The sequence below is a fragment of the Oryctolagus cuniculus genome, chromosome 2 (genome assembly GCF_051225735.1).
Source record: "Oryctolagus cuniculus isolate XC-2025 breed Fujian yellow rabbit chromosome 2, ASM5122573v1, whole genome shotgun sequence".
NCBI lineage: Eukaryota > Metazoa > Chordata > Mammalia > Lagomorpha > Leporidae > Oryctolagus > Oryctolagus cuniculus.
Window position 1 is genome coordinate 163,602,044 of NC_142868.1, and position 15,130 is coordinate 163,617,173.

The window sequence follows — 15,130 nt, forward strand, 5'->3', positions numbered from 1 at the left end:
GTCCTAAAGTCTCTCCAAAAAGCAGAAAACCTGTGCATCTGGGGACTGAAGGACTTTGTAACCTCAGGCCCTCGCACTGGTGCCTGTCCCAGCGTTTGTGGCCGTGCTGCTTTCTCCCCCCCTCTGATCTCAGTTTGCTCACTTGCAGTCACGTTACCAGATTCCTGCAGCTTTTATGTTTCCTTCTGTTGTAGCTTGCATTTAAATAGACAAACCATACTTTAAGGCAGTCTTCAATTTGAGAGACTGAATCAGGAATTCATCGAGACACATTGCAAATGTGTATCCGTACACAGCCTTTGGATTGATTCAGGGAGATCTTCTCAGTGAGCATAAATTCTTGGGCTGTAGTTTTCGCATGTTAAATGGCGTGCTGTTCGTGCATACATCCCCCATCTAGCCTTTTCCAGTAGTGACCACCATTGGTGTTGCTGTGCCAAGACTCTGATTTTCCTAGGAATTTGCTCTTTCTACAATTACCCAGGACAAGAACAGCAATTTTCTCTCAATGTTCTGACTCTGAGTACCATTTCTAACACTCTGTCAACCAAGTTCTTTAAAAGGTGTAAGAGGGATGTTAGTGGAAGGCTTGAAGCTGGACCCTGCTGCTCTAAGAGAATAAACTTTGATTCCTGTCCTTTTTTCTAATAGCTGATTCTATATAATAAAAGCTGATTCTCTCAGAGTAGATGTGCCAGGAAAGGTTTTGTTCTGCACAATGGTTAGCCTGGGAGCTAAAGTTAGAAATGAATTTTAAATGCTTTATTGCTTCTGAGCCCCATTTGTAGCCCTGCAATAACAACTCTCATCACCATGGCTATCCAGGCAGCAGGGTAAGGCCTGGTGAGTAAATTATTTAAAAATACACCCACACTGCAACAGCTGGGTTTAGGCTAAAACCAGGAGCCCAGAACTCCATCAGGGTCTCCTACGTGGGTGGCAGGGATCCAATTACTTGAGCTATCCTTTGCTACCTCCCAGAGTGTATGTACATTAGCAGGAAGCTGGATCAGAAGTGGGACAGCCAGGACTTGAACCAGGCAGTCTGATACAAGATGTAGGGGTCCTAAGCTCTGGTTTAACCTGCTGTACCATAAGGGCTGCCCTATTTGTGCTCTTATTCTTAACATTTTACTACTTCATTTCCCAGGTATATACCCCAAAGTAGGCTTTTATGTTAAAGTGGTTTCATGTAAGTCTAGGACTATGATAAACCATTTCCTATATTGTTCTTTATTGTATTGATAACTAATGTAGACTTTTACTTGTTTTTATTTGAAATTTATTTTGTGGTAAAGAAGAATTCTTAAATGAGGTAGCATGTGGTAACAGAAAGTAAACTAGGTGTGCCCATCAGCTATTTTTTGGAACAAATTCAGAAATTGATGAATGATATTTAGTGGCTAAAAAGTAAAAATAACTCTTCTTATTTCTTCAGCTCCCTCCTTGGGCCTGTGGATTCATCATGGATACAAATTCTGATCCAAAGAACTGCCCCTTTCAGCTTTGCTCTCCAATACGTCCCCCAAAATATTATACGTATAAGTTTGCAGAAGGCAAACTGTTTGAGGAAACTGGACATGAAGACCCCATCACAAAGACTAGTCGTGTTTTACGTCTAGAGGCCAAAAGCAAGGTATGTCTTTGTAACCTCCACTTTCACCTCTCACTTACTGAAAGCATACTGTTTGCCAGATACTGAACAGCTGCTGGGATTACTTTAGCACAGTTTCCCAAAGAAGAGCCCTGCTACCATAATAAACTCAAATGATTTTAGGCAATACATAGATTTTTTTTATTTAATATGCATGTATTTGTTCATGTACTTATTTATTACAAGAGGTAAGCATCTTTTTTTTTAATTTTTAAATTTATTTGAATGGCATAGAGACATAGACAAAGATCTTGCATTTGCTGGTTCACTTCTTAAATGCCTACAACAGCCAGGGCTGAGTCAAGTTTAAGCCAGGGTTTGGAGCCCTGAACTCCATCCACATCTCCCACATGGATGACAGGAACCCAAGTATATGAGCCATCACTGCCTCACCTCCCAGGATGTGTATTAGCAAGAAGTTGGAAACAGAAGCAAAACCAAGACTGGAGCCCGGACACTCCAATAAGGAATGCAGGCAGCCTAAGCAGCGTCTAGTCACTGCCAAATGCCTGCCCCCATGTGTTTATTTTGACTTGGCTTACAAAATTTATACTAGCACAGCAGGTCCTTGATTTCACAAGTTGCTTATGTTTGAATTTTGAATGTTGGGTTAAAGAAAAGGTTAGTCAGAGCTGGTGTGCAGTTGTGAAAATTGTGAAGGTGGTGAGCAGCTGAGCAGAGTGAACGAGACTACGCAGTCGCTGCCCTCAGAGAGCGTGGGACTAGCAGAGGAGATGACAGATGCTGAAGAAGTCGCTACGAGTGCACTGACTGCAGCTAAGGTAGATGCTTGGGGCGCAGCGCAAACATGGCGATGCGCCCTCACCGGGTCTGGAGAGGGCAGGAACGCGTCTGCGGAAGTGATGACTCAGCCAGGACCTCTAAGATGATCATGAGTAAGCCAAAAGGAAGCAGGGGATTTCACTTTATGGAGAGTGATTGAACTGGGGCAAGAAAAGATATAATTCCAGAAGTATGAAGGAGAGGCTGGCGCTGCGGCATAGTAGGTTAATCCTCTACCTGTGGTGCCCGCATCCCATATAGGTGCCTATTTGAGTCCCAGCTGCTCCTCTTCCTATCCAGCTCTCTGCTGTGGCCTGGGAAGGCAGTAGAAGATGGCCCAGGTGCTAGGGGCCCCTGCACCTGTGTGGGAGACCGGGAAAGAAGCTCCTGGCTTCAGATCAACTCAGCTCTGGCCGTTGCGGCCATTTGGGGAGTGAACCAGCAGATGGAAGAACTTTTCTCTTTCCCTCTCACTGTCTGTAATTCTGCCTCTCAAATAAATAAATAAAATCTTTAAAAAAATAAAGAAGTATGAAGGAGACTATAATGGCCAGAATATAATGGTGACTGGCAGAGAAAGGAATAGAGTAAGATGAGAAGTAGAAAGGGAATAATATACCATATTCCAGGTATACTCAATAAATAGAGGTTATAAATTTGTGTGACTATGAAACAAATTAATACATAAACTGTAGCCTTGTATTTAAGGAATTTTCAGACCTTCATATATATCAGATCATTTCGTTCTGCTAACAAAGAATGAACTACAATGTGGCCCTTCTTTCCTTTTAATTCGTTAAATATTCATATTACAAAAGCAGTATATGCTTGTTAGAACAAATGCGGAAATACAGAATGGAGAGTTTCAATGGCTTTTCAGTCCTATTTACTGTAGCTCTTAGAAGTAATTGTTGTTGAGGCAGGCATCGTGGCACAATGGGTTAAGCTTCCCCTTGCAACACAGCATCCCATGTTGGAGTGCCAGTTCATCCTGGGAAGCAGCAGAAGGGGACTGAAGTGCTTGGAACCCTGCCAATCCAGGGAGACCTGGATTAAATTCTGGGCTCCTGGCTTTAGCCTGGCCCAGTGCTGGCTGTTGTAAGCATTTGGGGAATGAACCGGTAGATGAAAGATGTCCTCTCTCTCTCTCTCACTCTCTTGTGATTGTGCCTTTCAAGTGGGTGAAAATGAAACTTTTTTTTAAATCATTGTTTGGGCTGGCACTGTGGTGTAGTAGGCTAAGCCTCTGCCTGCAGCATCGGCATCCCATATGGGCGCCAGTTTGTATCCCGGCTGCTCCTCTTCCAACCCAGCTCTCTGCTGTAGCCTGGAAGAGCAGTGGAAGATAGTCCAAGTGCTTGGTCCCCCATACCCATGTGGGAGACCCAGAAGAAGCTTCTGGGTTTGGATCAGCCCCTCCAGCCGTTGCTGCCATTTGGAGAGTGAACCAGCGGATGGAAGACCTTTCTCTCTGTATTTCCCTCTCTCTCTCTATAATTCTCCCTCTCAAGTAAATAAAAATCTTTATTAAAAAAATCATTGTTAACCACTCTGTTATCACTTTCTAGATTTTTGTCAACAAAATATAAGAACAGAAAAATAGTACAATTTGGTTACATTATTTTCCTTATGTAAACTCATACTGTTTTATTAGTTTCTTTAATCTGAATGGAAACCAATTTCTGTATCCTTTTTTTCTGAAAGGAAGATCACAAGTAGTTCAGGTTAATTGAAATCTGTCCAGACAGTGCCTAGTTCTAATCAGCTGGGTTAATGCATTTAAGCAACATTGGGGGATGATTATAGGACCTAAAGGTAATTTAAGTGTTAAAGCTTATAAGACTTAAACTACTTTTCAGTAAAGTTTAGGTAAAATGAAATAGGCTCCTGAATGGGATAAAAGTAGATACCAGTAAAGTAGATTTCAGATCCTAATGGTAGAGAACTAGGACTGTAAAGAACAGAACTGAGCTGGTTAAGACGCCTTTGTCATCACTGCCAGCATTCCAGCATGAGAAATGCCGATATCTAACCCTAGCCTTAGGAAGAATTCTGTACTCAGATTTTAACCTTGATGGGTATTTTGGCTTGACAAGAGAAAAAAAAATTACAGTACTAGTAGGGGGTGAAGAACTCGCTTTATTGTCATTAAAAGCTGCATGTTAATAAGATGTTTTCAAGCCGGTCTTGCTCCTTTTCTGATGAATACTGTAGGTTAGCAAGGTGGCTTAAAAGCAAAGACTACCGTGACTGCTTTATCTTAAACCACATTTACGCTCAGTATCAAACAGAGTACCTAAGGGGGAAAGTGTACCGCTTTGTATTTTAAATTGCAGAAAAGACTGCTGTCAGTGCCTCTTCTTTACGTGCATCATAATTCATTTCCAGGATGGAAAATTAGTGCCAATGACTGTTTTCCACAAAACAGACTCCGAGGATTTGCAGCAGAAACCTCTCTTGGTTCATGTGTATGGAGCTTATGGGATGGATTTGAAAATGAATTTCAGACCTGAGAGGCGGGTTTTGGTGGATGACGGATGGATATTAGCCTACTGCCATGTTCGGTGAGTCAGCACGTTTTATCTGGCATGTGATTGCTAGAGTATTGTGACAGATATCCCAAATACAGTATACTGGGGAGCAAAGACCATGTTCTCACTTGTATTGATGATTTATGTGTTCTTGAACCTGTGCTTATAGAACCTGATGCAGTAACAAATCAGTTGATCATAAAGGAGCAGGGTAGATTTTTAGGATTCTTTGAATAGTTATACCAGTTTCTGTATGTACTTAGTTAAATTATGTTATTTCCATTTAATTCTCCTGAGTTCATGTGTTTTCTTAAATAGCCCGTTAAGCCAGATTCCATTTTATTTTACTTGCTTTCAAGACACAGTATGATTTTCTGCTTAAAATCCTTCTTCACCTGCCTGTCTTAAGAACAAAGTCTGACTTTCTTAGATGCGAGTACTCCCATGCCCTGGCTTATCTGCAGTGAAGTCTGCCATACATCCTTTCTGATGGCAGACCCTGTCACCTCCGTGCCCTTGGACATGCTATGTCTTCTCTGTATCTGATTTATCCCTCTCCTTGCCTTCTGGAAACTGTTCTGCAGCGCAGCCTAGGTATCCTCTCTGTAAGCATGTTTGCTTCTGACTCATGGGCACCTATCCTTAACCTGACAGTGGAGAAGGTTCTTTGCTTTTCTTCTGTACATGAAGTACCTACCTTATTTTCTTTCCCCCAAAAATTATGAACTTCTCCAAGGCAGGGAATGTTTGCTTGTTTTATTTTTTTTTAAGGTTTATGTATTTATTTATTTGAAAGACAGAGTTACAGAGAGGCAGAGAGAGAAAGGTCTTCCATCCACTGGTTCACTCCCCAGATGGCCGCAATGGCTGGATCTGAGCCCATCTGAAGCCAGGAGCCAGGAGCTTCCTCTGGGTCTCCCACACAAGTGCAGGGGCCCAAGCACTTGGGTCATCCTTCACTGCTTTCCCAGGCCATAGCAGAGAGCTGGATCCAAGTAGAGCAGCTGGGACTCAAACCAGTGCCCACATGGGATGCCGGCACTGCAGGCCTGTGGCTTTACCCACTACGCCACAGCACCAGCCTCTGCTTGCTTTTATTTTTAAGGTCTATCCTTAGCACAATCCCTGATAGGGATTGTAGGCAGGTTCTTTGTTTAATCAAATTTCGATTCTCTGTATCAGAGATTGGCAGTTTCTTCTCTTAAGGAACCAGACTGTAAACGTTTCAGGTTTCGCAGGCCATAGATAGTCTCTGTTGCGTATTTGTTGTTTTTTGTATAGTTTGCCAACCTGACCTACATCATTAACATTTTTATTTTCCACTGAAACTTTTTTGCCCTTTAATTTCAGGGGTGGTGGTGAGCTAGGCCTCCAGTGGCATGCTGATGGCCGCCTAACTAAAAAGCTCAATGGCCTGGCTGACTTAGAGGCTTGCATTAAGACGCTTCATAGCCAAGGCTTTTCTCAGCCAAGCCTAACAACCTTGACTGCTTTCAGTGCTGGAGGGGTGCTTGTGGGAGCATTGTGCAATTCTGATCCGGAGCTCCTCAGAGCTGTGACTTTGGAGGTAAGTACACTGTTCTCTACTGCTTTCAGAATGGGAGAAGTGTGAAGCAATGGGCTTCTCTAAGAAGAACATTTCTTTCACAGTTTTACTATGGCATAGGAGTATAACAAAGCTTTTACGTTTTAAACACAGAATTGTAGCTCTACGAAAATTTCTTACATTATTTTAATTTTTACTTACCTTTATTTGAAAGGCTGAGAAATAGAGATCTTCCTTCTACCGGGTCACTCCCCAAATACTCAGAACAGCTGGAGCTGAGCCTGACCAAAACCAACAATCCCGAACTTCTAGGCTCCCACATGGGTGTGCACTGGCAGGAAGCTGAGCTAAAGTCGCTCTGATATGGGATGTGGGCACCCGCATCTGAACTACTGTGCTGTACACCCATCACACCCCTTCTAAAATAATTTTAATCCAACTTTTTATTCTTTGAGCATGTCCCTTATTAATTTTTAAATATTTACACTGTAATATGTGGCTGTTCCCATTGATGGGATTCTTTTATTTGTAAGTGCATTCAGAATTGGTAGAAAAGAGATGCCGCCTGCGTGACTCAGCAGTTCAGGAAGGCAGATAGGTCACGCTGTGACTCTGGAGTGCCCTGCATCCTCTCACTTCTGCCCATCAACATTTCAGTCCTGGATTGAAGGACATTTTATTTTTTTAAAGATTGATTTATTTGGGGCCAGCACCGTGACACAGTGGGTTAATCCTCTGCCTGCGGTGCCAGCATGCCATATGGGCGCTAGTTTTAGTCCCGGCTGCTCCTCTTCCAGTCCAGCTCTCTGCTGTGGCCTGGGATAGCAGTAGAAGATGGTGCAAGTCCTTGGGCCCCTGCACCCGCGTGGGAGACCAGGAAAAAGCTCCTGTCTCCTGGCTTTGGATCGGCGCAACTCCGGCTATTGCGGCCATTTGGGGAGTGAACCAACAGAAGGAAGACCTTTCTCTCTGTCTCTCCCTCTCACTGTCTGTAACTCTACCTCTCAAATAAATAAATAAAAATATTTTAAAAAAAGATTATTTATTTGAAAGGCAGAGTTAGGGAGAAGGAGAGAGCGGGACAGAGAGAGAGAGATCTTCCATCTGCCAGTTCACTCCCCAAATGGCGCAACAGCCAGAACTGGGCTGATCCAAAGTCAGGAGCTTCTTTCGGGTCTCCCACATGGGTGCAGGGGCCCAAGGACTTGAGCCATCTTCTTCTGCCTTCCCAGGCACATTAGCAGGCAGCTGGATCAGAAGTGAAGCAGCTGGGACTTGAATCAGCGCCCATATGGGATGCCGACATTGCATGTGGTGACTTAACCTACTGCACCACAGTGCCAGACCTTGAGGGCTGCTTTTAAATACTCCATTGTATTCATGGTCTTTTAGGTATAGTTTTCTTGTACTTGGATTGAAATATCCTGTTCTGAAAATGTTCTAGACTTTTTTGAAAATTATGAAGTATGATGAAGCAGCTGATATCACTTCTGTCCTCCTGCTTCCTACTTAGACACTGGAAAGTGATGCCTGGGATGGTACAGAAATTATTTTCAGGTAATTTTTTTTTATTTTGAGGGTGAGAGTTAGTGCTTGTAAAGTAAGTTTTAACCCTAACTCGTCAATCTGTTTTTAAAAAAATAGAAATACTTGGGATACAGGAAAAATCTCTGCACAAAGATAATAATGAAAGAATTATTACAGTAAAAAAAATGCAACCAATCTTGACTTCTAGGAAATAATGAAAAATATAACAATATGTTCAGAACTACTGTTAGAGACCGCACAGCCAGAAACATGGAAGTAGCCCAATGAATCTATCAGCACCACCCCTTCTGAGCACAGAAGACCTCACACTGCTACTAGTCCTGCTTTTAGAAACTGGACATATGGGGCTGGCGCTGTGGCACAGCGGGTTAACGCCCTGGCCTGAAGCGCCAGCATCCCATATGGGCGCTGGTTCTAGTCCCAGCTGCTGCACTTCCAATCCAGCTCTCTGCTATGGCCTGGGATAGCAGTGGAGGATAGCCCAAGTCCTTGGGCCCTGCACCCACATGGGAGACCTGGAGGAAGCTCCTGGCTCCGGATTGACGCAGTCCCAGCCGTTGAGGCCATTTGGGGATTGAACCCTCAGAAGGAAGACCTCTCTCTCTCCCCTCTCTCCTCTCTCTCTCCTCTCCCTCCTCTCCCTCTCTCTTCTCTCCTCTCTCTAACTCTCTCAAGTGAAAAGTAAATAAATCTTTAAAAAAAAGAAAGAAACTGGACATAGCCATGGCACAGTCTCTACTTTGAATCACTAACTTGTCATTCAAAATTTGGAGCACACATGTCTGACTAGCAGACTTAGTCATGGAGCTGCTCCCAAGCTGCAGAGTAAACAGAGATGGGGACTTGGTGGCATCTACTACCTGAAGTGAGAGGCAGGCTCTGTCCAGTAGGTTGGGGGTTTTGCAAATGCAAAAAAGCAGCTTAGATGCAAGGCAGCCAAAAGGAATTACAGGTGCTCACCATAATGCTAAGTGAATGGTAACATGCAGGAAAGCTGAAGAGCATGTTCACAATTTCAGGCTTCATGAAAAATGCAGACCCCATTCTACTAAATATTTCAACACTGGTTATGAGTCACTGGGTGGTTTTCTCTTCATTCACCTTGGTTATTCCCCAGATTTTATTCAGTTAGCATTTATTACCTTTGATGTAAAATGTGCAACTGGTGAGGAAGAGTTTACCCCTGTTATTAGGGCCTTTTCCCATATTTTAAATTTTTAATTGGGGCAAAAATAATACAGAATTTACCATCATTTTGAATCACATAGTTCACTGGTGTTGAGATCCATTCACGTTGCTGTGCCATCTCCAGACATGACTTTTATCTTGTAGAATTGAAACTCTGCCCATTAAATAACTCTGCTCTTCTTCCCAAGTCCCTGGAAGCCTCCCCCCTTTTTTGAATGTGACTGCTCTAGGTATCTCATATAAAAGGGATCATTAGAATTTGTCTTTTGTGTGTAACTGCCTTCTTTCACTTGGATTATATCTATGAGGCTCAGCCATAGTATAGTATGTGTCAGACTGCCATTTCTTTTCAAGGCTAAATAATGTTCTATTGTATATATACCTTACATTTCATTATTTTTGCATCCATTGGTGGATATTTGAGTTGCTTCTACCTTTTAGCTATTGTGAACAATGCTACTATAAACATGTGTGTAGATCTCTTCAAAGCCCTGTTTCCATTCTTGCTGCCATTTGGGGAGTGAACTAGCAGATGGAATATCTCCCTCTCCTTCTCTTTAACTCTGCCTTTCAAATAAATAAAATAAGTCTTTAAATATATTGAGATCAGAAGGTACCAAATTGGAAACAAAAATTGTAAAATTAGAAGACAAACCATTTCTTGTTACAAAGATGTCAGTTAAGGAATCTGAATACATTAAAAGCCAGTTGTCTAAGTAGCTAGTCTGGCTCCTAAGACTCTGTATTGGGTACCTGAGCTGTGTTCTCTCACATCAGTATGTATATGCATGAAGTATATTTCTGAAACTCACTGTACCAGCTTCTTTCCTAAAGTATAAATTTCTTTGGATTTTTTTTAGGCACCTTTCATGGATGTTCTCAACACCATGATGGACACCACACTTCCTCTGACATTAGAAGAATTAGAAGAATGGGGCAATCCTTCATCTGATGAAAAACATAAGAACTACATAAAACGTTACTGTCCCTATCAAAATATTAAGCCTCAGGTAGTGAAAGATGGTTATAATATGTTATCCTGGGGCCAGCACTGTGGCGCAGAGTGTTAGAGCCCCAGCCTGTAGTACTGGCATCCCATATGGGCGCTGGTTCGAGTCCTGGCTGCTCACTTCCAGTCCAGCTCCCTGCTGATGTGTCTGGGAAGGCAATGGAAGATGGCCCAGGTCCTTGGGCCCCAGCACCCATGTGCGAGACCTGGAGGGGGCTCCTGGCCTCAGATCGGTGCAGCTCCAGCTGTTGTGGCCATTTGGGGAGTGGGCCTGCGGATGTAAGACCTCTTTCTCTCTGCTGCTGCCCCTGCCTCTCTGTGGCTCTGCCTTTTAAATAGATAACTGAATTTTTAAACAAAAGTTGTCCTGAAGTGATGGAGAAGATACCCAATGAGAAGGATCCTAAACCTGAGTTGAGGGGAGAGCAGCAGAGCTGTAGAAGTGTTTCTGCTCACAGAGGCCAACATCCTCAGCCCCGCCCCCGCTCATGCTTCATGTTTGTTTCAGCGTAATGCCTCAGGATATTAATTAGTAAATTATGTCCTGTCATGGTCTCCCTAGTCAAGAAAAGGCTATTCCAGGTAACAAGCACTCAAGTACTACAATTGCAGAGGCTCTCTTAAGAATATTAAATGAGAAAACACTTAGCACCTGGGGGGAAAACTGGAGGTAATTATTTCCCCACTCTGTAAGAAACCATGAGTAAACCCTGCATCTGTTTTCTTCCAGCATTATCCTTCAATTCACATCACAGCTTATGAAAATGACGAGCGTGTACCTCTGAAAGGAATCATAAACTACACCGAGAAGCTCAAGGAAGCTGTCGCGGAGCACGCCAAGGACATGGGTGAAGGTGGGAGACTGGGTGCAGGGAGCATGGCTAAGTGACTGGTGCCCCAGCACGCTGCTCGGAGTAACACGGTTCATGCTCAGAGCAACTTGTGGCCCTATTTAGAGCAAGTAATTGTGATCCTATGTTGACTCCCCAGTGGGAGTACATACAGTGCTAACCACCTCACCTCGTTTTCAAAGGACAATATTAAAACAGTAAGCAGGACAAAAATATAAATTTAATGATCGTATATAATGTTTAGATGCACTAATTTAGATCATAATCATTTAGCAATATTTACTAATCATTTTTCCTAGGAATCTCTCAGACAGATTGAGGTTTTTTTCCTTTAGGGCTTCAATGCCTCAACTAGCTGCTTCAGTTTCCTGTTGATCTTTCATTAGATAAGACCGCTTCCTTTTTGCCTTGGAACTGTACATCAGGACATTCTGGGTTCAACAGTGGCAGGAACCCACATACAAGTCAGACAGTGTCCCTGTCCTCAGCCCCCGTCCTCACGTCATGCATTGCTGTGGCTGGTGTTTCCAGTAACCAGACTCAGCTGCTATATGGCTGATGGACTCCCTCCTCGGTCACAGCCTTGCCGGCGTGCTGCCACCGTCTGTTCACGTGGCTTCCTCAGCCACCAGCCGCCGCCTCCAGCTTTCCGGGTCAGAAGCGGGTCTTCTACTCCCGGGCGCCTCCCATCTCCTTGTCACTGCTGCTAATGGTGGTTTCTTTGCTAGTCTTTGAACAGAGTATCCAAGAGGAGAGGGAAGAAATGGGTCCCAGTCTTTGCAAGACCTTCTAATTGTTTTATACCTTAACTTTTTCAGGCTATCAGGCCCCGAATATTATTTTAGATATTCAGCCTGGAGGCAATCATGTGATTGAGGATTCTCACAAAAAGGTATGTTACCGAGTTCCCCCGGCTGAGGCGTCCCAGGTAGAGCTGTGTTGTATTTACTTTTTCACAGGGTTCTGTGGCCGAGACCCAGGAGGGAGGAGAGGGACACTAAATCAGTCCAGAGAAAAGGCACTCTCATATTTGGTCATGAGCTCTCTGTTAAAGAAAGTGTGTGGCTGAATCTTAATTGTTAGAGCCTTTTCACGCTGCCCTAAATAAAATACTCTTATAAATTGCTGGCTTTGGGGTTAGGTGAATTTGGGAAGAAGAAAAACTTGAATGCTGGAGTTTTACCACAAAACCATTCTAATTTTTTAAATGTTTCTTTTAGATTACAGCCCAAATTAAATTCCTGTATGAGGAACTTGGACTTGACAGCACCCGTGTTTTCGAGGATCTTAAGAAATACCTAAAATTCTGAAATGCCACATTCAGTTGGAGGTTGAAAACACACTGAAATATTTTATAGTCTTATTTCCACTTAGATTAGCAAAAGTGAGATTTTTTTTTCAGTTATTAAATAATTTTTAAAAACTTGCTTCTCCATCCGGATTTTGCTTAGTCTGGTCTCACTGGCTTATCCTGTGCTCTCCATTGATGCACATTGATGTCACTCAACCTAGGCAGGTTCACCCATGCTCCTCAGAAGCATGGAGAAGGAGGCGAGGAAAGGGTTGGGGACAAGCCCACCCCTGGGCCTCCCTTCCAATCGGAATGTCTTTGTTTTGTGCCTATTTTACTAGGATTTTCTTTGACGTTTACAAATCAATGTCGTGCCTTTGTGCCCGTGAGCATTTTTAGATACTGTGGCAGTGAGTCATTCTCCAGTTTCCATGACTGTATTTTAAGGAAGAAGGTTCACATTAAAATTCAGTAGAGCTTTCAAATAATCTGGGGTCTTAAAGTGTTCTGTTCATCACATATTGATGCTATTGATAAAGTTACAAGTTTCTACAATTAGTCATTTCCTTTGAAACATTTATTATTCTTTGAAAAGATTTGGGAAGCTTTCCTAACAGTGTAACTGAATCTACAGAAGCACCTAATGGCCATTCTCAGCGCTGCCCTAGCCGCACGCTGCTAATGCTTACAGTGCTGCGGGTGCCGCGTCTCCGTCCTCTCAGCTGCCTAACAGGAGCTGTACAGTATGTCTAATGCGCTGGAGTAGCATGCTCGACTGGAGATGAAACATCTGTCTCTGAAAGCTGTTTGGCGGTGAAGGAGGTTCTTCATTTTGTGTTCAAGGAGGACTCCCTCTCCCCTCTCAAGAAAAATGCCTCTCGTATCAACCTGGCTGCCTGTGGAGGCAGAATTGGTACTTAATTTTATGCTCAGTCTTACGGGGAGTCCTGAAATCATTTCCTGTAGATTCAGCAGTGTTGATTCTCCAAAATTCAGAACCACAATAAAGACTCTGTCTATGCCATCCAGCTCTCTTGTGTACACCAAAACGCGGCTATCATTCCTCAGAAGACAAAACCAGCCCCTGCTGAGCAGCAGTTCATTGGCATGAAGTAGACTTAAAGCTTGGTACAACTTCAAAGCTGATGTGGGCTGGGTCTTTTGGACCTGTTTTTTAAAAAGAATGTTTACATAAATGTTTGATTTTAAGGAATTTTTTAAAATACTTTTTTACCTCCCAAAACTTGCTTCAGTTTTATCCCTTAAAATGCCAAACTGTAAGCATTAATCAGCAGGTAAGAGTTTGTACATAAACTGATAGAAATGGCAAATTTTCAGGTTTTCAACTTGTCTCGGAGTCAGTGCAGTACGCACAGTACTCTTACATCGGAGAGCTACCGTAGAGACCAAATTTGGCTCCAATTTTGGAAGCCTAAAACAAGGATTTTTGACTTGCCTAAATATAGTCACTCTTACACTGTATCGTAACTGCCAAATGACTGAGAGGAAAGCAGCTGCCATGGTAGTGAACTCAGAACTTCGGGTGGATTCAGATTTATCTGTTCTCTTTTTTAGATTATTTGTAGTTGCTATTATGCAAAGATCATGTAACTTCAGCAGATGTATATTTCTTGGCATACATAATGATGAAATGGAAAGTTAAAAAACACTGCCTAAATTGTAGATTTTCCTGTTTTTTTTCCATGAAAGGTGGTTTGGCTTATATAAAATATACATAATTTAGTGTCATTTTTTCTTGTTTTTTTGTTAAATATCTCAAGGGTTGTCCCATTATTACCTCATCTCTATATATGTTACCTTGATAGCAGGATATACTCTCCTGAATGGTTGTACCATACTTCACCATTCCCTTTCATTGAATATTTGCATTTCTAATGTTCTTATATTTTTTATTCTTTCTCCATATTTTGAATTTATCGAGAATTGTCAGGCAATTACTACATCAAAGAATATGGACACATGATAAATAATGCCAAATTATTCTTCATGAGAGCTGTTGCCAAATCAGTGGTAATGTTCATTGCATTGTACTCTTGCCAGCCATGTTTTCTGGGGTTGGGGAGGTTGTCGTTGCTGCTGTTATTGTTCTTTAGAGGTGGGTGCCTCATGTGTGGTCTTTAGTAAATATCTAGTACATGTCTGAAAAAAATGTTTATTCTGTTTATCAGGTACAATAGTATTTCTCTCTCATTGTCTGTAGCCTTAGATAATGCATGAAAAGCACATAGTTCAATGCCACTCAGAAGTGCCCAGTAAGTATTAGTTGTTATATTTGTCTACTTAATTTGTCACTTTCTAGAAGTATGTTGAAGTCTCCCTATAATTGTGGATTTGTTGATTTTGCATTTCTCAGAGTACTTGTTTTATATATTTTGAAGCTATTGTTAAGTGCATAAAGGATTACTGATTTTTAGTGAAATGTTCTTTTTTCAATTTTTGAAAATTGCCTTTGTCTCATATAATGCTTTTCATATTGAATTCTATTTTGTCTGCTATTAAATATTTCCAAGCCTGCATTTTGTAACTTTATTTTTTGACTGGGAATTGCATGCATACTGTATATAAGTCAGTTCCAAAAAGAATATATACAATAAACAGATTTTCTCCAATCATTTCCTAGCTTCCCACTTCTCTTCCCAGAGGCTTGGCATTGCTATTTCTGTGTTCTCATTTTTATATATCATATTAAATAATCACCCTGTGCATGT

At 42.2% G+C, this 15,130-nt stretch overlaps 2 protein-coding genes across 14 annotated transcripts in view; one reads left to right on the forward strand and one right to left on the reverse strand.

Moving 5' to 3' along the window:
- Positions 1-15,034, forward strand: part of PREPL (prolyl endopeptidase like) — a 54,930-nt gene extending 39,896 nt beyond the window's left edge. For 7 of the 13 annotated variants that reach the window (XM_002709895.6, XM_070069182.2, XM_070069184.2 and 4 more), the window contains 7 exons: positions 1,439-1,636; positions 4,826-5,001; positions 6,319-6,535; positions 10,111-10,260; positions 10,990-11,113; positions 11,929-12,002; positions 12,331-15,034. In XM_002709895.6, the coding sequence (XP_002709941.3) occupies positions 1,439-1,636; positions 4,826-5,001; positions 6,319-6,535; positions 10,111-10,260; positions 10,990-11,113; positions 11,929-12,002; positions 12,331-12,420 (1,029 nt within the window). In that variant the 3' untranslated portion in view covers positions 12,421-15,034. The remainder of the gene's footprint in view (positions 1-1,438; positions 1,637-4,825; positions 5,002-6,318; positions 6,536-10,110; positions 10,261-10,989; positions 11,114-11,928; positions 12,003-12,330) is intronic. The other 6 variants (XR_016229400.1, XR_016229403.1, XR_016229404.1 and 3 more) reach the window with 1 other exon arrangement.
- The window catches only part of SLC3A1 (solute carrier family 3 member 1), a 42,351-nt gene continuing 38,546 nt past the window's right edge, over positions 11,326-15,130 (reverse strand). The window contains 1 exon segment of the mRNA NM_001082242.1: positions 11,326-13,568. Coding sequence (NP_001075711.1) covers positions 13,128-13,568 — 441 coding nt within the window. The 3' untranslated portion in view covers positions 11,326-13,127.